The 21,835-nt window shown below is 54.4% G+C and overlaps 1 protein-coding gene across 1 annotated transcript in view; it reads left to right on the top strand.

The window, feature by feature from the left end:
• The first annotated feature begins 5,040 nt into the window (after window positions 1-5,040).
• Window positions 5,041-21,835, top strand: part of MYOM3 (myomesin 3) — a 51,386-nt gene continuing 34,591 nt past the window's right edge. Inside the window, exons 1-11 of the mRNA XM_090268793.1 lie at window positions 5,041-5,205; window positions 8,415-8,593; window positions 8,821-8,901; window positions 9,595-9,754; window positions 10,498-10,655; window positions 15,082-15,177; window positions 16,812-16,900; window positions 18,575-18,619; window positions 19,060-19,200; window positions 20,267-20,428; window positions 21,041-21,182. Coding sequence (XP_090124919.1) covers window positions 8,433-8,593; window positions 8,821-8,901; window positions 9,595-9,754; window positions 10,498-10,655; window positions 15,082-15,177; window positions 16,812-16,900; window positions 18,575-18,619; window positions 19,060-19,200; window positions 20,267-20,428; window positions 21,041-21,182 — 1,235 coding nt within the window. The 5' untranslated portion in view covers window positions 5,041-5,205; window positions 8,415-8,432. The remainder of the gene's footprint in view (window positions 5,206-8,414; window positions 8,594-8,820; window positions 8,902-9,594; window positions 9,755-10,497; window positions 10,656-15,081; window positions 15,178-16,811; window positions 16,901-18,574; window positions 18,620-19,059; window positions 19,201-20,266; window positions 20,429-21,040; window positions 21,183-21,835) is intronic.

Genomic DNA, 21,835 nt, shown 5'->3' with positions numbered 1-21,835 from the left:
TGGTGTGCAAGAGGCAACCGATCTCTCACATATCGATATTTCTCTCTCCCTTCCCCTCTGTCTAAAAATAAATAAATAAAATCTTTAAAAAGGAAAAAGAAAACTGAGGCCGGGAGGGAAGAAGGGACTCACTCAATGGCTCTCATTGAGCTCAGATCTAGGGCTTTTTGTCCTCATCAAGAGAAAGACTTTCCACACTGGTTTGAACTCTCAGAAGATGAGACATTAGGAGGGGAGGTCCCCAGTGGGGTCCCTGAAGGACAAGCGCCCGCTTCGCCTTCCTGTCCCAAAGCCCTATCTGAGCATTTCTGAGAAACAGGACCAAAGTCCAGCTGCCTCAGGGGGACCTTTTAGGGAGTGTGCAGTGTCCTCCGTTCCCTGAACCCAGGTATGTCTCCCTTCCGCTCCCTCCCCTCCCTGTGACACAGCACCAGGTGGTGCTGTTCTTATCTGTTTGTAATTAATATTTAACATTTCAGGGTTGCTGGCTTAGACCCCATATCTCCATGAGAGGGGTGGCTGCCCTCTCAAGCACCCCAAGCCCATTCTCCTCCTCTTAGCATCCGCTAAATTGAGGTTAGTGATGCTCCCCCTCTCCGCGCACTGCAAACAAGTCTGCTTCCTGTCACTCGGGGTGAACTTGGGCAAAGGTGATTGTCTCCACCTTGTTAACTAATGAAAAACAGCTCCACAGCTGGACTGCTCTCACCAGGTAAGTGGGACAGGGCAACACAGAGTGGTTTTGTTTTTTTTGTTTTTTTTAAATTAAAAGCCATAAACATCTCTTCCAATTCACAGGACCGCAAAGCTCTCTAAACTCGGGGTGACAGACGTCCCAACAACTCCATTACTCTTGAGGGTGGAGTTTGAGTGCCTGAGGAGAGAGGTGAATGGCTGGCTCTAAGTGTTGTGACCCTCTTCAGGCTGGACGCGTCCCAACCCAGGAGCAGACAGCAGGCTGCAGGACACGATGAGGTCTCTGGTCTCCGGGGCAGGCAGCCCAGGCCTGCAGCTACAGCCGGAGCTGGCTAGAGGGCAGTGTCGCAGGCCCCAGGAGCTGGGCGGGGTCCTTGGCTTTCCTGAGGGACCCCAGTACCAGGCATCTCGGAGCTGCACCTGCCTCCAGGGCGTGGCAGAGCCAAGCCCAGCAGTGAAGGGACACTTACAGTCGTCGGAGGGGAGGAGGAACTCAGCCATGTGGCCCCACAGTCTCAGCAGACGATCTGTCATCCTCCCGGAAACCTTCCAGACAGGTTGCATTATTTATATTGGCAAAGGAAGAAATGTTGCTCAGGGACGTGACTTACCCAGGCTGGTTTCCTTGTCATAAGAATCCCCTGGGGAGCTTAGTAAAAAGACAACTTCCTCAGCCTCCCACCCCCACTAAATCCATGGCTCCTGGGGAAGCTGGGTGTTTAATAACACCTTCAGTGATTCACCTCAGGCATGTCGCGGGAAGTTTTCCTAACCTTGGTCTCAAATCATCTCCCTAGGGTCACCCGCATAAGACCCCCTGGATGGGGATAGGGCTACTTGGGTGCCTGCAGACCTCCGGCCTCCCAAGCCCCAGCTCCCAGGAACATAGAGGGGTTACCTGAGTTTCCACCCAGAGAACAGGAGCCAACGGGGCTGGAGCTCCTCCAGAATCCCACGGGGCCAGATCCCTCTTGCCCTCCCAGGTCTGACTGGCAGCTTGGATAAGGAGGCTGGGCCAGATGTCAACACCAAGGCTTGTCCCCTGTTGCTGTCTCTACCCTCCCTTCCAGAAAGCGGGACAGACAAAAACAATAAGCTGAGGCAGGGACAGACAGAGATACAGACAACCCGGCCTCGCGGGCTGGTGCCGATGCTGGCGGGACCCAGTTCTGAGACCCCAGCCCGCCGCTCAGCCCTTGGGCGGCTTGAGTCCATTTTCCCTTCCTGCTCTACGGATGAGGGGCGGAAGGAAGATCCATTTTAACTTGTAGGTGTGAGAAGAACAGTAATTTAAATTAACCGTAGTGCCGGAGTGGCAGAGGTGCGGAAAGGAGATTGGAGTACGTATGTACAGATTAAAGGAGGTAGTGGGGAGAAAGCGTTGGGCTACACGGTTCTCCGCGTGGCCATTAGGGGGAGCCATCAGCCAATGACAGCTTTGGTGCTGTCACGAAAAATGATTCAGGATGATTGGTAGGTGAAATGGGGTTCAAAGAACTGTTCCTAAAAGTTCCTAAGCCCAGGGAAGGCAATATAAGGAAAAGAAGAGAAGGAAGGGGGAGAAAAAAGGAAATGTTTTGAGGAGTATTAGCCATGAGTCAGATACAACATACACTAGCAATTTTGCACATTTTCAGCTCATAACCATTCTGCAAAATAAGTATTTTTGTAGCTTTTTTTAAAATCACATATTGTTATTCTATTACAGTCGTCCTTACTTTTCCTCTTCGCGCACCCCCTGCCCCCACAATCAATCCCCACACCATTGTCCATGTCCATGGATCGTTCACACATGTTCTTTGACTAGTCCCTTCCCTTTCTTTCCACCACTATCCCCCTCCCCACAGCTACTGTCAGTCTGTTTCATGTTTCCATGCCTCTGGTTCTATTTTGCTCATTAGTTTATTTTTTCGGTGTAAGAAAAATACCAGATGATCTCACTTATAATAGGAATCTAATGAACTAAATAAACTAACATGCACGGTAAGTATTTAGTCATTCATTCATCCATTTATTTTTTAACAAGCAGACACTGAGGGCCCAGCTCTATGCCAGATACTGTTCTTGGAATTAGGGATACAGGGAATAAAACAGGCAGGCAAGTTCCCTGTTATCTTAGATCTTATCTCCAGTTTACCAGTAAAAAAGTCCGAGGCCCAGCAATGAAGCCCAGGTGCTCCCACTAGTGAGTACAGGTGCCAGAGATTGGGTTTTAAACCAAGATTTGCATAACTGCAAGTCTAACCTCCCCTCAGCCTCATGACATGTCAGGACTCCTTGTGAAGAGTTGGGCGTCATTGGGGTTTAGGCAGCAAAAGGGTACATGGGAATCCCACACCCAGAACAGTGAGTAGAAAAGGCTGTCAGCATTCCTAGAGTCACACAGTTATGGTGGGGCTCTCATTTAGCAAACATTCATTGGGGGCCCACCCTGGCTGGTTTGGCTCAGTGGATTGAGCATCGGCCTGCGAGCTAAGTGTCGCTGGTTCGATCTTCCAGTCAGGGCACATCAGAGAAGGAAAACTCTGACTCCAAAAAACCTCCGCTGCCTTGCGGCATACCTCTTCAGGGGAAAGGCTAGGGGAGTAAACCCCGACAGAAAATCCGGAGCCGGAGTCCCTAAGGCGGTTTGACGTTGTAGTCAACACCAGCAACTCCTGCGGCGCACCTGAAGCCAAGCTGTATTGACTCCGTCTTTCCCTTGGATCCTTCAGCTGCGAAGAGAGGGGGGGTCTGCTGCATGGGCAACAGCAGACCCTCCATATCACCCTGCCCAGGCTCTGTAGCTTCAGCTTCACTGGAGAGGACACTCCAGCGTCATCGCAAGATGTCGATTCAACACGGGAGGAGACAGATACCGTGTCACTCCCGAGTCGGACTGCACAACCATTCTCGGCGGTGCAGATAGACTCTTAAGAAGCTACACCATCGTTTCTCGAGACGGACGGCTGCCGACGACATTGGGGGCCAGGCACTGTTTCCTAGATGAATCTTTTCAATCAGACTGCAAAGTAGGACTCCATTGACCTCACTGTACAAATAATAAAACCAGAATGGTTAAGTGATTTGTCCAAGGTCATACAGCATGTAAACAATGGCATCTCCACCAGGCTGGCTTGGGGGAAAGAGCGGTGCAGGACCATCTAAATGTTTGTCTCCTGCTGGATGGAAGCCCATGCCCCTCTTTGCTGTGTGTACACACTCACACCCATCCTCACAGTGAATGCACAGATGGGAGCCTTGGAAAGCCGTTAGATTGGCTCAATACAAGATGGGAGAGCGCTGCCACGTGTTCCCCCCAAAAGGTACACTTAACACTGCAGCCAGGGAGGAAGGGAGAATGCTTAGAAGGGGGCTTTCAAAGGGGGCAGGAGACTGAGCTTTTGGCTGAGACATCACTTGTGTTTTTCTTTCCCCAGTGACTGGCCCCAAGGCAACAGGAAGAGCAGCCGACACAGTGTTGCTGGCCCCTGAGCCCCGGGAGGGGCCAGGGAAGGGGAGCTGTGCTCTCTGGACTGCAGCTGGCCAGCCTTCCCCATACCTGGCCTTCCCCTGAGACCTGGCTCAGGTGTGCCGTCCTGCTCTCCCCCTGTTGTAACTGCCCATGTCCCCGTCTAGATGCCTCCACATCATAAGTCTTATTCACTTCCGTATCCTCAGTGCCCACCAGGCCTGGCAAAGGGCAGGTATGACCAACGTGAGGGAAGAAGAACTGAACTGGGGGCAGGGTGTAGCCAAGGTTGGGAAGAAGGGCCCCAGAGCAGCCCCTGTGAAATCCTGAGGAATCTGGGCAGTGAAGAAGAGACGGCTTCCCCACTCCCCCACTGCCTGTGCTATGTCCTCATACACACTTGACCGTGGCCACGCAGGGGCTGGGGCAGCAGCTGCTGGGGGGGAGGGGGGGGTAGAGAGACAAGAAACCACATACTTCTGTTTGAGCCAGTGATAACTTCTGAGCACTAAAGACTCATTTTTAGGTCCATGCCTTCTACCATCTTCATGAAGTCTCACTGTCTCCATTTTTTAGGAGAGGAATCAGATTGGAGAAGCCTGGGGGTCTTCCCCACGGCACTGGTCAGTGGGGAGGGAGGGATTCAGATTAGAACTCTCAGCACCTGGGAAGCTGCCCTTATCCACTTTCCATACAACTCAGCCAGAGCTGTTACCTTCTTTCCACTTTCATGGGGGGCTGGAGTTGGGCAGAAGGGATCCAGCTGACGGGAGGAGGCGCAGTCAGGGAGGCTGGGTGGAGGTGGAGACAGCTCCACCTGTTGCTGCTGCCTGAGCAATGCTGGAGGAAGGAATGGCCCCTCCCTCACCACCCCCCATAGTCCTCATCCATTGTCATTACTGTCTCAGCGCTGCTATATTTACGGCCCATCTCGCGTGTGGCTCCAGGATCGCATTTTTCTTCCTGTGCCGGCTGAGCCCAGGGCAAGAAGAGACGGAGGATCCTCTCGCCCTGTGGAATCTTCTCCCCAGAGACGCCTCAGCGGACACGCTGCTTCCGTAAGTCACCTCCCAGGGATCAGGATGAGGGGGGGGACACCTCCAGGAAGTGAGACCCTCACTTCCCATTGGGAAGTGGGGTGTCTGTGTGTGTGCTGGAAAAGAAGGCTGGGAGATTTGAAAAGAGGGTAGTCATGGACTTAGGCAGCGCCCACCCAAATGAAAATGGGAGGGGAGCCTAGAAATCGCTATCCATTCCATTGTTCTCTGTGGTCCTAGGTCTTCCAAGCTGAACCCTCTGTGATGCAAGAGCTATAAAAAAAAATTAAATTAAAAACAAAGGCATCTGAGGGTACCTGGGGGTGGGACAGGCAGGGTGAGCTGGCCGATCCAGCAAACCTAAGCAGTGCTGGTCGGCTCCTGCTGGGCAGACCTGGCAGGCAGGGAAAGAGAGCAAGCCTGCCGGGCACAAATCGCAGGGCCAGGAGGGCGCCCATCCAGCCTGGCAGGGACCTGAGGCCCAGGCAGGGCAGAAATTGTCTCAGTTCCTCAGTGGGAGGGTCAGAATTCCTGCCTCTTGGAAGCTGGTGGAGCCACAGCAGAAAGACTGGACAGGCCGTCTCTGCTCCGGCCCACAAGCCCCAGCACGAAGCCTCCGGGCACCTCTCTTTCCCTCCTGAGGATGGGGAGAGGCCTCCTTGCCGCTTTCTTACTCCAGGCTGACTCAGGGGGCCGGTACAAAGGCAGGCTGAGGCTTGGCAGGAAAGCGGCCAAGCGGCAGGACCTCTAGCCCAGGGCTTTGCACCCCCAGGAGACGGTGAGGGGGCGGTGATCTCACCTGGCCCTCCCCACCAGACACACACACCATCTGGGAAGAGGGCAGAGGAGGCTGCGTTCTTGATGCCTAATCCTGAGCCTCAGTCAGTGCTTTAAAAAGAACGGATGGCTCATCTACTAAAGCCGGGGGTCTGGTTTCGGGAAGCCCAGGAGGTCAGGGATGAGCGCCAGGCCCACCCGCTTTGCTAACTGGGACAGAGCATCCGGGGAGGGGAGCCAGCCGCTGACGCCAAGGAACGTTAAGCCTCAGCTGCTGAGACCAGGACTACAGCGTCCCCAAAAAGCTGGGGGCCTCCCCCACCTAGGGTGGTACCCAGCAGCTCTCCTCTCAGACTGTCAGGAGGAAAGAGCATATTAAGCACGGCCATTCTCTGGGTGCAGGCAGACCCTCTTCCTCAGGAGCAATCAGACAGGAACCCAAGGGGTGAATGTCCTGTTATGTTCAACTGAGGCCATGGTGCAAAGCCCAGGAAGCTTCGGGGGCAGCCCTTGGTCCCAGCTGACACCCCTCAGTAACCCAGCCTCTCTTCAGTATTCTTTGTGGACACCCCAAAGGAACATACTTTTAGGAACTGGAAGGAGTCAATAAGTGCCCACCAAGAGTGACCTTTGGTGGCCTGAGCCTCCTGACACCCCACCACAGGCCAAGAATCTCTGACGAGCCAGGGGGCCCACCTGCCATGTCATGAACTTAGAGAAATGGTCACCTGGGTTCCCTGTTCACACCCAGGTCAGAACACAATACACACACACAAACACACACACAAGCCTCTCAGGAGAGTTGGGGCCCAGGACAGAACTGGGCCTCATGGAAGCAGACAGGACAGGGCTGGAGTGTTACTCTCTTCTGCTTCCTTCTTCATGTGAAGGGCTTATACCAGGTCCAAGCCTGGCAAGGACCGTCCCAGATCACAGGCCTGCTGCCCCAAATTCCCACCTGGAGGAGATATCAAAGCCATTCCAGGGACTCCCCCCAAGCATCCTAGAGCTTCAGCATCAGAGCGACCCCCAGAAACCCAATGGTGACACTGAGGCCCACATATGAGAGAGGACTTAGTACAAGAACCCAAAGCAGCTACCTCAGGGGCTTCCTACTCTCTTCACCTCCCTCTCCAGGATTTGCTCCCTGGTCCCTGAGCCTCCTCCAGACCAATCTGATCCAGCTCCAGTGGGCACCACCTAAGGGCCCAGACCTGAGCCTCGGGAATACAAGGGAAGACCCCTCTGTTGTGACCCCCATACAAGAAGAAAGACCACGTGGCCCACCGTGTCCCTAGCCTCAACCAAGGCCTGGCCCTGAGTAGGGGTGTGACGTAGAGGTCAAGGAAGCTCAGCGTTGGGCAGACCTGGGTGCCAGTCATGGCCCCGCCACCAGCCCACCACATGACCTTGGGCAAGCCCTTCCCCTCCTCAAAAGTAAAACAGGATGATAACAGTCCTGTGTCATTTGGATAGTTGCAGGGACTGGGGATAATGCATTAGAAAACTCCTAACATGAGGCCTGGCACCCAGGGGGCACTCAATGTTTTGACTGTTAACTCATTTACAACTTTGTTGAAGGGTCAAGATGCACAGATATGAAATAATAGTAAGAGGAGGCCTTTTCTGAATCAGAGCTAAATTGTGAAGTCCAGATGCAAAGTACAAAAGGGATTAGAGGAGGGAAAATTCTAGGAGGCCTATAGTTTTTCAGGAGCGCTTAGAAAAATAATGGTGATATCTAACACTTATATAGTACCCACCACGTGTCAGGCACTCATCAAACCTTTACAATTAGCCTGGGAGGCTGGGAGGCTCATTTTATAGATGAGGAAACCAAGTCATAGAGTCTTGTCCAAGGTCACACACTTAACTGGAATGAGAAGCTGGGATTACAGTCAGGGGGTTGGGCCTAGAGTCTCCATGCTCAACCTTAGCGCTCACTTAAGCACGCTCAGGCTGGGCTGTAAAGCATGAGAGGTAAGCAAGGCAGAAGGAGAGGGTCTCCAGGTGAGGAAACCAGTGCAGGCAAAGGCTCAGAGGTAGGACTGAGTGTGGCCTATGCAGGAAGAGTAAGGACAGCTGCCCCTCTGGAGTCACAGAACATCACAGTGATCAATGGTCTGGAAAGCTGAGGCCCAGAGAAGGCAAAGCCTTGCCCAGGTCACACAGCAGGGCAGGGACAGCATTGCATCTAGAACCTGATCCCCGACGTGGGGCTCTGCTCACTCAGCGGGAAGCGCATGCGGTGGTGGATAAGCCAGGCTCAGAGCACAAAGCCCACCTCTGTCCCCTTGGGCAAGCAAGTCCCTCTCCCTCTCAGGCCTCCGTTCCCCTCTCTGCTCACTGAAGAAAGAACACCCTCTCCTCATTTCACAAACCTCCCAGAGATGCTGGGACCACAGGGGGAAGGGACGGAGCGATGCAGTGACCATGTCACCTTGGCTTGGCAGGTGCTTATTTCTGTAGACATGACTCTGCCCCACAGCCCTGGAAATGGGGGAGAGCCCCAGCCCCCCCAGGTGGTGCAGGTTCACAGGCTGGAACACCGCCAGGAGGAGGAGCAGAAGGAGCAGCGGCAGCACAGCCTGCACATGGGGTCCTCGGTGCGGAGGCGGACCTTCCGCAGCAGGTGGGAGCACCAGGGACCCTACCCCGGCCACTGCCCTACCCCTGGAGTCCCCAGTCTGAGGGAGAGGCACTGCCTTGCTTTCTGGGACCCCAGTTTGAGGAGGGAGGCACAGCCATGCCTGCTAGTCCCTGAGGCTGAGATGGGTAGATACAACCCTAAACTCAGGGAGCCCCAGCTAGATCCCCAGCAAACGTGCAGGAGCCGTAACCTCTCTTTTCCCGGGGCAGTGAGGAAGAGTACCAGTTCAGTGCCGCAGACTATGCCCTCGCGGCCGCCTTGGCTCTGACGGCCTCTTCAGAGACATCCTGGTAAGTCGAGTGACCTTTCCAGAGAGCCCTGGGCTGAGAAGGGGCCATCCTGTCCAGTCCCCTGCCTCCCTACTGGGCCCTCGCATTGAGCTTAAAGCAGCTGCCCAGTGTGACACATCCAGACTAAGGGGCTAGGCCAAGGTTAGAGCCCAGGACCACCTGACTGCACAGCCCACCCTACCACCTCCTGCATGAGTCCACAGGCAGTAGTGAGGGACCATCCCCCAGAGAGAGGGTGGGCGGTTCACCCTGCACCTGCCAGCTGCCCAAGGTGCAGGAGGGGACCGGAGAGAGGATGAGCAAGTAAACCAGTCCCAAGTTTCCAACACGAGTCCCAAGACTGGAAAGGCCTCGTGGCGTGAGAACAGCAGGAGGCTGTGTCCTGGGCTAGGAGGCCTGGGTCATGGCCCTGGCTGGTCTGAAGCAAGTCACTGAGCCTCGGGTGTCTGTCCTGTAAAATGGCAAGTCTAATGCCTGTCCACTTGATTGCAGTGAAAACAAGAGGAACAATGGTTTGTGAAAGAGCCTTGCAAACCATATTGAGTAGTTATTATGCACCTACTGGAAGCAGGCAAGAGAAGATTAAAAGTTACTCTGTCCTCTAGAAGCTTAAAGTGCAGATGGCAATGCTGGGTGTGGGCAATGGCTGGGACGCCCTAGGTTCTCAGCCACTTACGTCCTCTGTTGCCACAGGGAGGCCCAGCTGAGGCGCCAGACCTCCACCGTGGAGCTGGAGGAGCGAGGGCAGAAGCGGGTGGGCTTTGGCAATGACTTGGAGAGGACGGACATCGCCTTCCTGCGCACCCAATGGCTGCTGCGCCAGAGACGCGACCGCAAGGCACTGAGGCAGCGGGTAAGGGGCTAGGCTGGGGACCCCCAAGGACCTGAAACCTGGGGCCCATCACATGCCACCCACCTTACTCTACCCCCTTCTTGGACCCTGGATGTCAATCCGGGTTTGAATCCTAGTGCCCCCTCCCCCAGCTGTGTGACCTTAGGCACGCAACTGATTCTTCCTGAGCCTATGTTTCCTCACCTGCAAAATAGATGTATGTGGCTGGAGCAACTCTCAGTGCTGAGATTTGAATTAAATGAGGTTGGGCTTGTAAAGTCACTTTCCCAGTGCTGAGAACTCAGAAGACCCTGAGGAAATGCTATTCCTGACAAATGTCAGGGATCCGAAGCCACGCTCCGTACCTGCTCCCTGTGCAGGAGAGCAATAGCTAGTACTTACACCGGCTTTTTCAGTGCCTTTGTTTTTCACATATTAACTCATGGAATCCTCATTACAACTCCACAGGAGTGGGGGGGGGGGCATAACATTATCTTCCCCATTTTACTAAAGAGGAACCTGAGGACTGGTCTACAGTCTCACAGGTGGTAAGTGGCAGAGTTTGGCCTTGACCCTGGGCCGGCTGGTTCCAAAGGCCACGTTCTGCTCTCTGGACCACACTGCCTCTCAGATGCTGCAGAAGGGGGTCCAGCTCCCGTGGGTCTGACTCCAGAGCCTGGGTGTCAGGGAGAGAGGTGACCACGAAGATGGGGGAAAGATGATGCCCTGGCTCATAGGGGTCACAGACCATCTCCTGCTTCCAGACAGAGAAGAAGGTTCAGGAGGCCAGAGAGCTGAGGGAGCTGTGTTCCGGCCGGGGGCCCTGGTTCTGGATCCCACTTCGCTCCCACGCCGTCTGGGAGCGCACCACGGTCCTGCTGACCTGTACCGTCCAGGCCTCCCCTCCGCCCCAGGTCACCTGGTAAGCCACTGGGGCAGGAGAGAAGGGTCCTCGCTTTGCCTCGTTGGTTATGTGGGTGAGTTCCTTACAGCCCAACATCCCCCAGGGACCCAGTCCTCCCCTAGAAGTTCCTGCAGCCCCCAGGACCCTGAGCTCTGCCCACCCCCCAAAAAAGAGCAACAGCTGCTGGGGAGGCTCAGGAGAAGTTATTTTTAGCTGCCTCCCAGCCAGCCTGGGGCAAGAAGACTGGGCCACCAGGGAGCCAGCACTTATAAAAATATGCTTCTGGTGTCATGAAAAGGCAGCTGTCCCAGCTGGGTATCTCTGGGGTTGGAGGATGACGGTGTGAGGCAGGGCAGGGGAGCAGGAGAGGAGGTGGGGAGGGCAGGGGCCCTCCCAAGAGCAGAAGCTCAGGCCTACAGTGAGAGCCCTACACTCCAGGCCTAGCTCTCTCTCTCTACTAATTCACTGTGTGATCTCAGCTAGATCTCTTAACCGCTCTAGTCCTGCCTCAGTTTCCTTTTCTGTAAAATGGGTTGAAGACCTCCCGTCGAGCCTGCATGTGGTGAAGATTTAATGCCACAACAACATGAAAACTCTCAGAACTTGAAAGTGCCCGAAAAGCAGGAGCTATCATTCCTGGGGAGGTGGCAGGTGTCTCCTGAATGAGCATTGTGGAGATGGGGTGGCCATGGCCACGTCCAGGGTCCCAGTTCTACCATGGAGGGAGGCATCTCATTCATACAGCTGATCCCACAGCTCCCCAAGCTCCCCTGGGTCTCAGGCCCATTGTCAGCCACCCTGGAACATGAGGAAGGGATTTCAACCAATTATTTACAAAAAGCATAATCTGTCCCAAGCACTGGGGTGTAGAAATGACACAGACACAGCCTTGCCTCAAGGAACTCTCAGCCTAGAAAAGAAATGTCAGCATAGAAGTATATTTATGGGTGATGTTTGAGGTAAAAAAAAGTGGAGGAAGAGGAGGAAGTGGCTGCCCTCACCTGGAAAATCCAGGAAGGCTTCTCAGATGAGGTGACATATAAGCCAAATCTTGAAAGTAAACAGACCATAGTCTAGTAGGAGAGAGAAGATAAGCACACAAAAACCAAAATCACAAAGGAAAAAGCAATATCTTGTACTTGAACCCACTTTACATTGACCGGGCACTTTTCTCTCATCTGAGCCTTGGAGCCACCCATGAGGTAGGTACTATTATCCCCATTTCATAGGTGAAGATATCAAGGCTCAGAGAGGCAGTGTGACCTGTCAAAGTTCACACAGATAGTGTGTCAGAATTCAAACTCAGGTCTTTTGCCTCCCAGCCCAGCCCATATCTCCTTCCACTAGCCTAGAGAGTGGGAAAGTCATAATTATAGTTTTGGTTTTTTTTTTCCTTAAAACACACATAACACTTTAAAAGTCAGAGAAACAGAAAGCACTTAGGCCAGGAACAATTAAGAAAGGGATCTTGAGGGGGTTAATGCTGAAACTGGCCATTGTCAGATGACATTCATTCAAGAAAGTGTGCCAGGTACCATGCTGGGCACTGAAATTTCATGGGGGCCAAGGCAGTCCCTGCCTGCAAGTTTCTGTCTCATTAGGACTGCTCTTGACAGCTGCGCCAGGCTAAGTGGGGGCCAGCACCTCAGCTATCCTGCCCCGCCCCGGCACTGAGGTCCACATCTAAGACATTCTGTGGGGGCCTTTTGGCCAGGGGGGCTCGTTTCCCCCCTGCCAGCAATGTTGTCACAACAGGGCAAGGTTGCCACAACAGAGCATTCCCCGTACGCTGTGGGAGGCCAGGCCAGGCCATCTCTAGCCTGCAGCTCCTGGCGTTGGGGGCTGGTTTTCCACCATCCATCACCCCCGTCAGGAACACATATCACCCTGGAATTGGCCGCCAGACCTCTGTCCCAGAGAGGCCCAGTAGAGGCCCAGCCCCCAGGTCAGAAAGAAGGTCCTGGCCCGCCAGGCTCGTGAGGCGAGTCCATTCATGCAGCAATTATTGAGTACTTCCTAAACGCAGCGGCAACACCCAGGCAAGGTAGGCAGGGCCCTAGTCTGGCCATGTTAGCGCTGCACAGGTGAGCCCTGGACATGATTCTCTCCAGGGTCAGACTCAACCTATGCCAAGCAGACTTAAAAATTAAAATCCAACACCAAAGTATGTAAGAAAAAAATAAATGTAGTTCAATAATAAAAATCCCATTCTTGTATGCAGACCTCTCTAAGCCAGGCTCTGGGCTGGGCGCCCGGCGTCAGCGCTCTCATTTATTACTATTTTATGATTGGCTGCCGCTTGGGATCAGCAGCACAGTGCATGCTAACAGGGCCCACTGTACAGGCAGGAGGAGTCCAGGGAGAGAAGCCCAAGATGAGCATGGAGGTCCCTGGCTGTCCAGGTCATTCCCAGAGCTGCAAATACTGCTTTTTCTAGGAGAAGCAGAAGCTGGCCAGGCTAAGATGTCTAGAACGTTTCTGATGGGGGTAGTGGGAGGGCCTGACCTTGGCACCCCAAGCCTGGGAGAGGTGGAGAGATTGGACACCTCGATTAGGCACCGCCCTCCCTACACAAGACCTAGTCAAGCATCTTTAAGAAGAGGGCACAGCCTGGGGTTTATGTGGTGGGACGTGGGCATGGCACTGTTTGGTTGCCACGGAGACAAACAAGGCATGGGGTAGGGGAGCCAGGTCCAAGGAAGGCAACACACTGAGGCCAGGGTTCCCTCTCTTGGCTGAGGCCTCCTCTTCAGTCTCAACCACCACTGGGCCAGTCTGTCCATGCAACAACCTCAGGGACTCAGAGGCCCAGGGAGGGGGACTGACTTGCCTAAGGTCACACAGCAATATGTGTCAAGGCCTCGTAACTTTCACAGCCTTTCATTGGCCAGCCCTGACTCCTCAGGCTTCAGAACCCCCCCCCCCCAAAGGACTATGGACAGAGGCAAGACCATGTCACTGTCTAGCGCCCACAGAAGGGAGGACAGGACCTCAGTAGTCACAGGAAACAAGCAGCAGTATCCAGGAGCAGAGGAATGATCTGCTCAGTCACCCTTGGAAATCACCTGAAAGTTTAAAAAATACCGATGCCCAGGTCCCACCTCCTGAAATTGTGATTTTAATTCTGGGATGCAACCTGAGCATGGAGACTTTTTTTTAATATATTTCATATTGTTAGCTTTTATTATTATTTTTAGATTTTATTTATTTTCAGAGCGAGGGGAAGGGAGGGAGAAAGAGAGGGAAACATCAATGTGTGGTTGCCTCTCACGCGCCCCCAACTGGGGACCTGGCATGCAACCCAGGCATGTGCCCTGACTGGGAATTGAACCAGCAACACTTGGTTCGCAGGCCGACGCTCAATCCACTGAGCCACACCAGCCAGGGCCTGGATATTTTTTTAATGGCTTAAATAAGATAGTTTACTCTTCTTTCATGTAAGTACAGTAGTCCCTCTCTATATCGTGGTTCACTTATCACGGCCTCACTATATCGCAGGATTTTTAAAAATATAGTTATTTATTGCAGATGTTTCACTATATCGTGGGATTTTGAGGTACTGTATACATATATTGTTAAAGGTACATAGGTTTAAGAGTGTAGAATAAATGTAAGGTTCCTACTTCACGGGGGGGTGGGGGGGCGGTCTAGAACGTAATACCCGCGATCTGCTCACGGTTTACTCAGGGACTCGGGCCGGGTCTCCCCTGTGTGAGATGGCAGTCATCACGGCCATATTCTGCCTCAGCATGGAAGGAAAGATAACATGAAAAAGGGCAGAAGGAACCACAGGAGACCCATCTCACTTTCTGTTGACAATACTTTATCCCATGGCCACACCTAGCAGAAAAAGGGGCTCAGTGATAAATTCTATTCCTTTAGAATGAGAGAAGAATGGGAGAATAATTAGCAGTTTCTGATGCAAATTCCCAAAGGCCTATGTTTAAAATCTGGGCATGGAGATTTTTAAAGCTTCCTCTGCTGATTCTAACAAGACCCAAGATAAAGAACTACCATCCTTGGGGGTCTACAGGAAGGTAGGGATGGGGGTACCTTCCTTGGAAACCTACCTCAGAGGAGGGAATATCTGGGACCCGGTCCCTGAAGGCACCCTGATATGGAGAGGAGCAGCTATCCCTGATTGCAGCCTCCCTCTTCTGTGCCCCCCAGAAGGGGAATGAACTCATGAGTATAATAATGCTCAGGCCGCTGGAGAAAAGCTTCGTGTTACTTCCTGCATTTAATCAACACAACAACCCTGCAAGGTTGGTGCTGCTCTGACTCCCATTTTACAGATGAGAACAGATGAGGTTCAGAGCAGTGAAAGGGCTGCCCTGGGTCAGGTAAGCAGCACAAAGCCGAGGTTGGAATCCAGGGTCGAGAGGCTCTGAATCCTTCCCGCTCGGAACCACACTGCCTGCCACAGTCCACTCTGTCTCCACAGGTACAAAAATGACATGCAAATCGATCCTCGCCTCTTCCCCGCCGGAAAGTACCGAATCACCAACAACTACGGACTGCTGACCCTGGAGATTAGGAGGTGAGGCTGTAAACCCCAAGAAACCCTGGATCCCCAGGCCCCAAGGCCCCTGAAGCCAGAGCAGGATTCCCAACCCTTTTTCCAAGCTGTTGCCTGAGAGGACTACCTCTTCAGAAGTGTCTGGGGTACCTGTTAAATATCAATTTGTGGAAAAGACCCTCCTCTCATCCGGAGAGATTCAGATTTAATGGGGCCCAGAAATCGATATGCCCCCATGGGGTTCAGATGCCTTGAATACGCAATGAGAAATGTGGACCCAGGGACTAGTAGCAAGGGCTGAATGCTGAGCCAGGCAAGTTGGGACAGCTCCTTGCTGAGGGAGCAGAAACAAATCCTTATACACACACAAAAAAGGCGCGCACACACACACACACACGCGCGCGCACGTGCGCGCGCGCGCCGGGGGAAGCAGCTGGAAGGGAAAGTTAGGTAGGCCTTTCAGGAGATGGTGAGTCTTAAGCATGGTTCTGCAGGAAGAGGCTGCACACGTGGAGGGAGGCATGAAAGCACAGTCCCCAACGCGTGTATTACTCCTAAACTGCCACGTGTTGAATTCCTCCCAGTGCCAAGCCCTGTGCTCGGTGCTCTACGTATGCAATCGACAATGCCCACCACTCTTCTTGCAAGGAAGCATTGTTGTAGGTGAGGAAACAGAGGCTGCTAAAGTCAAAGGTCTTGCACAGTTTTTACAGGGCAGGGCCTGGGTTTGAGCAAATTCTCACCATCTAGGTTCTTCCCAATACACCAAACCCTCCACTTCAACCAACTTGAGTTTTAGAGACACAAATATGAACAGGACATTGATCCTACCCTCTGGTGTAGGGATACATGGACATAAATACAATGCCACAAAGGGAGGTATCCTGGGGGCTGTGTAGTCAGGGAAGGCATGCAGGCCGGAGGGGAGGAAGGGAGAGCTTGTAGAGGCATGTGGGACTGGCCCTTAAAACAAGAAGGATCCCTGCCCTGAGCAGCCAGAGGGTGAGAGGGGGCACCAAGGGGCCTCTCTGCCTGCTGATGGGTGCCAGATGTGCCACAGTCTGTCAACTACTCTCTGTCACTAAGGTGCCTCTGGGATGGAGCTGGCCCAAACCTCCACTGGGAATATGACAGGCTTGGTCTGGACAGTGGGGAGACCTGGACCTGAGAACACCTGGGCACCCGGCCCAGTTCTGGCACAGACTGGCAGTGTGTCTCGGGCAAGCCCATGCCCTGCGCCCGCTCCAGGCTTCCGATCTGGAGGTGTTGATAGGGCAGAGGCCATGCCTAGGAGAGGGTTTGTCACCTTAAAGCTTGGTTGAAGTCCAGTTGCTGTGTGACTCTGGGCAAGGCACTTAACCTCTCTAATCCTAGAGTCAGTAATAACAATCCTATTTTCAAAGTACTCTCACCTGAGATGGGTTAGGCTCATGGACCGTCCCCAGTTTTCCAGAGGTGAACCCTGAGGCATGGAGAGGGGCAGTGGCCAGCCCAAAGGCACACAGCTTTTCAGAGGTGGAGAGTGAGCCGGAGCCTCAAGCCTCCCCGCTGAGGCCCTCCTGTTAATCCCTGCCTTCCCCACCCGCAGATGGAGACTCGGGTTCCCCACAGAGCCCAGCAGTCTTGGGGGGTGCTTCTCCCTCTCTCCTTTTCAGATGCACCATGGAGGACGCAGCCACCTACACAGTGAAGGTGAAGAATACTCACGGCCAGGCCTCCTCCTATGCCAAGGTCCTTGTCCGCAGTAAGTCCTCCCGACCCCAGCAGGCCAGGCCGGCCCACAGCACACACCGAATGAGCAGAAGAGGACAGGAGTCTGCAGTCCGACTCAAGGAAGGGCCCTGGCATGGGGGTATTGGGCCTGGGACCAGGTGACCAGGGCAGCCATGGAGACGTTCACTTCCCTGGGGCCTTTGAAGCAAGTGAGAGTCTCTGCACTCAGGCTGCACAGCCTGTACAGCTGCCACCAAGGAGTGTGTTTGTCCTGTTGGGTTGGACATGGGTCTTGATCCAGCTCAGGGCCTCTGGGAGGGTGGCCCAGCCCTGCCAGCCCTGCTTAGGGGTCCTCAGGGGCAAAGGCCAAGACCTACCAACTCCTCTCTTGATCCCCACTGCCCCATTTGGGTTCTGGTGCTATTTCCCATTTGTACCTCTGAAGGTTACCCCAAGGGCATCTGAAATCACAGCACAAGGCTGGAGAGACACTCAGGAGTTAGCCAGACCCCGGTTCGCATGCTGGCTCTGCCCCTGACCAGCTTGGGTGAGCCTGAGCAAGCCACTTCACAGCTTAGCCTCTTCATCTATGAAGGGGACTCTTCCCACTTCCCTCAGACACTCACATTGATTAAATTAAATGGTATAGGCAAGGCTCAGCTCTATTAGACTCTCCCTCCCCCACCCCATGACCAGGAGAGAGCACAGCCCAGGAGGCCATACCTCTGGGCCCAGGACAGTGACCTCAGCGCCCCTAAGAGAGAAACAGCATGTGCCCAGAGTGAAGCCCAAGGTCAGGCATCAGGGCCCTGCCCGCTCTGTCCGCCCATCCTTCCCCTCACTTCCCTCCCCTCATCAGGCCCAGCAACTTGGAATCCACCAGCCTTGCTCTTGGCCCCGAGACCCCAGCCAGGTTCTTACTAAGACCATCCGCTCACTGCCATACCAGCACCCCCCTCCGCTGCTCTCATCCCCATAGCATCTGTGGTGGTCCTCGTGGAAGGCCTTGGACTGAGAGGCAGGAGCTCTGGGTTCTGATCCTGAGTCTTCCACTGACTCTGTGTGACCTTGAACAGCCTCCTGGACCTCCTTCCAGGGACCAAGGTCACACAACGGCTTCAGGCTAGTTGGGTGATTGATTATACCTCAGTTTGCTCACCTGTATGAGAGGGTTATAATGGCACCAGCAGACAGGCCTATTGTGAGGATTAAACCCGTTAATAAGCGGCACGTGGTAGTTACCATGTGAACAAAAGCATTCGTACACTTCCCTGGGGCCAATGTCCCCTTGGGTTTCACCCTTAAGCCCTCAGATGCTCCCCTTAATGCTGCCCCTTCCCCTGACCCCACCATAAATCCCAGTCCGACCTCTTTGAAGACTCTATGAAGACTATGATCCTGGCGGTGAGTGGGGCAGAGGAAGAAAATCACCATTTATTGAGCACCAACGGTGTCAGTTCTGCCCGAGGGCTTTGTTCAAGGGAATTCAATTGTTCGGAGCCCCACCACCACCAGGTGGGAATCACGGTCCCCATTTTACTGAGGCAGCAATTGAGGCTCAGAGGAGTGAAGGAACTTTCCCAAAGCCCAAGGGGGAGCCCCTACTAGAGCAGGACTCCAGCCCACACCCACAGGCCATGCTGCCACAATCTAGCAGGAATGTGGGTCTGAACCTTCTCAAATTCCACGTGCTCTGTGTTTGCAGCTCACCTGGGGAAGGATGCTGGCTTCGATTCAGAGATCTTTAAAAGTAAGGAGGCTGGAGGAGGGACGGGCCTTCGGGAGCAGGGTGCCTGGGACTTCTCGTCAGGCTTCCCCACAGCCCCCCTGTAGAATATAGCCATCCATTGCCCACTGGGGAATGTCCATGTGGGGTTTGCCTGTGAGCTGTTCACATTTGCAGACTGGTTTCAGGGGATCCTAAGGCAGCTGCTAAGTTGTCCAGTGACCAAAACTAAGGGAAAAAGGCAAAAAGACAAATGGACATGACCTTTGGGTAGTTACTATTTCACCTCATCTGGTCCCACATAGATAAATCTCTTCCCCACCCCCACGCCCCAGAACCAGGAACTGTGACTCCTGACCCAGAGGAGTGAAGACATCCCAGGAGGGTCCTCGCTCCCACCTAAGCCCCAGCCTAGGTTGCCAGCCTCAGAAGCCTTCTGTCCTAAAGTTTCTGTTCCCACCCAGGACTAATGTTTGCCCCCAATGTGGAATTCACATCGGTGCTGAAACCAGTCTTTGCCCGCGAGAAGGAACCCTTCTCCCTGACCTGCTTATTTTCGGAAGATGTATTAGATGCGGAGCAGAACATTCAGTGGTTCCAAGACGGTGAGGACCCCTGGTCCTTGTCCCCAGCTTTCAGAGGCAGGAGTGGAAGAGAGGGACTAGAGCTCTGGCTTCATCCCCAACCCTGGGACCCCCAGGAGAGAGAAAACTCAGCGATGCTCCTTCCCTAGTTAGTGCAAGCTGCGTCATGGGTGCTGATGAGGCCGAGGGAAGCAGAAGACAGCCACGTGGGTGCCAGGGCAGGACAGGCACAGACGTGCCTGAGCTCAAGGGCTCTCGGTCTGGGAGAAAGGAGGAAGCCAAAGCACAGCTGTAGCCACTGCCCCTTGAGAGCCGGCCATAGTCAGGCCCCGGCTCAGCCCTTTACATCGATAGGATCCTCATCAACACCCTGAGAGTGAGTGATGGACCCAAAGCAACAGGAACAGAGGCCAAGGCCAGGAGGCAGGACGGCACAAGGAGTATCAGGGCAGGTTGTGACAGCGCCATAGGGCTGTTCCGAGTCGGGGTGTGGGTGCTGGGAAATCATTACCACCCGTGATCTGGAAGGCCTGTGAGGGTGTCACCCATGAACTGGAAGACCCCTGGGGGTGTCACAGGCCAGGCTGGAGGAGGCTGGTCAGTTAAGGCAGGGAGAGGGAGCCCAGCCAGGGAGGAGAAGGGCGGCCTCACCTCCTGCCCCGTCCGTGACCAGGCCTGCAGCCAGAGGACAGGGAGTACAGCCCCCGCCCCCAGCGGCCCGCTGCTCTGAGCCTAGAGGGGCTGCACCTGCCAGGACAGGGGTGGAGGCGTGCAGAAGCCACGAGGAGCCCCGAGGAGCAGCTGCGATAACGAGCCTGGACAATTTCCCAGCCTGTAGCTCTTCCAGAATAGAGGTGCTGAGAGGAGGGAGGAGCCTTCGAAGGGGATGAAGAGCAGGACAGCCCAACAGTGTGGTCTCTGAGTCCCCATTCCTCTCAGTAAGGTCCACCCACTGAGTCCCCACTCTCCTCACTGACACCCCAACTCTCTCATAAGCCCCACCCCTTTTCTGAGCCCCAGTTCACCTGCAGGTTCCCGGGTGAGGCCAGGGTCACCTGTGAACTCACACCAACCCTCTCCTCCTCAGGGAGGCTAATGACATACTCAGAGCGTCAGCAGATCCTCTATGCAGACCGCCAGGCGTCCCTGAAGGTGTCCTGCGCCCACAAAGAGGACGAGGGGCTCTACACAGTCCAGGTGGCTTCGCCCTTTGGGCCCCGGGAGCAGAGCACCTATGTGTTTGTGAGAGGTGAGGGGGTGCAGCCGAGAGGGGCTGAAGCCCAGAGACCAGGGCTCTGTCTTGACTGATTTTCTATGCGCCCTTGGGCAAGTCCCCTCCTCCGTGGGGCCTCAGTTGCCCTGCTATAAATGGGATGTTGGGTTGGAGTCTCTCTAAGAATCTCTATGTCCTTCTATGACCCTCCAAAGAACACAACCGGACAGTCTCAGACTTGGTGGAAACCGGGGAGGGAGGGCTGAGCACAGGCTGGGATGATTCTAGTCCCTAGTCCGTTTCTGTCTCCAGGCTTGTCCCTTCACTGGTGGGTGACCTTAGGCAAGTCACTTTTTCTCTGTGAGACTTGGTCTTCTCATCTTCAAAGTGGAGTTGCTCTGACACTCAGAGACTAATTATGCCAACTGTTCAGGCACATGGTGTAGAAGGGGCCCCTAATAAATGGTACTCCTACCACCCCAGATGCTGCTGTTCAGAAGGAGGAGGCTGTTATTCAGGTCAAAACTGAGCCCCTGGGTGGTTCACAAGACGAGGATGGTGGGTGGCAGTGGGAGGAGCAGCTGCCCCATGGACATGGAATGAAGGAACCTCCCTGTCCCTCCATCCCACCCCCACACTGGGTTTCAGATGCTGCCGCAGAGAAGCCGGGGGCCCCAGGCTCCCCACTGAATGTCCAATGCCTGGATGTGAACAGAGACTGCCTCATCCTGGCCTGGACCCCACCGAGTGACACCCGGGGCAGCCCTATCACCGGCTACTCCATTGAGCTGTGAGTCAGTCCCTTGAGTGGCAGAATCCCCAGGGAGGGAGTCCTCTGCCTGGTTGTGAGGACAAGAACGGGGCCACAGGAAAGAGGGAGCCCCATGCCTAGTCTCAGGACAGGGCAGGCGGTCCCCTGTGTCCTAGGCCTTGGGGACAATAAAAGGCTGTTCACAGGTGGCTGGGATTCCATGGCTGGATCAGGCACCGCCCTCTGGACCGTTGACAGCACAAACTGACCGTGGGAGGGGCAAGCACTCAGCCTGAACCCTGAGCGCATGTGCACTTGTTGGCTACTTTCCTCCCTGAATGACAGACAGGCACCAGTAGCTGTGGCCCCAGGGGGAGGGGGCACCCCGCCTGCCTCCGTGCTGCCAGCTCAAGGGCCCAAGATTGAGGCAGCGCGTAAAACTGTCCTGAAGGGGCCAGAAGACTATGTGCCTGGAGCTTCGTGCCTTATCTCATGAAGTCCTTCCAACAACCTACCTAAGGGGCGGGGGGACTCTTAGTGCCCCATTCTACGGATGAGGAAACTGCAGTATGTGGGCCATGGCCCACATTGCTCATTAGTGGTGGCGGCAGGATGTGAACCCCCATGTGAGCACTGCCCCAACCGCCAGTGATGTGTGCTGTGAGACTACCTGAGGACAATGGCACCCAGAG

This window comes from Furipterus horrens, unplaced genomic scaffold (assembly GCF_987537825.1).
Source record: "Furipterus horrens unplaced genomic scaffold, mFurHor1.1.pri manual_scaffold_3, whole genome shotgun sequence".
Classification (NCBI taxonomy): domain Eukaryota; kingdom Metazoa; phylum Chordata; class Mammalia; order Chiroptera; family Furipteridae; genus Furipterus; species Furipterus horrens.
Note: the sequence above shows the minus strand (reverse complement) of the source record. Positions and strands in the feature narration are given on the sequence as shown.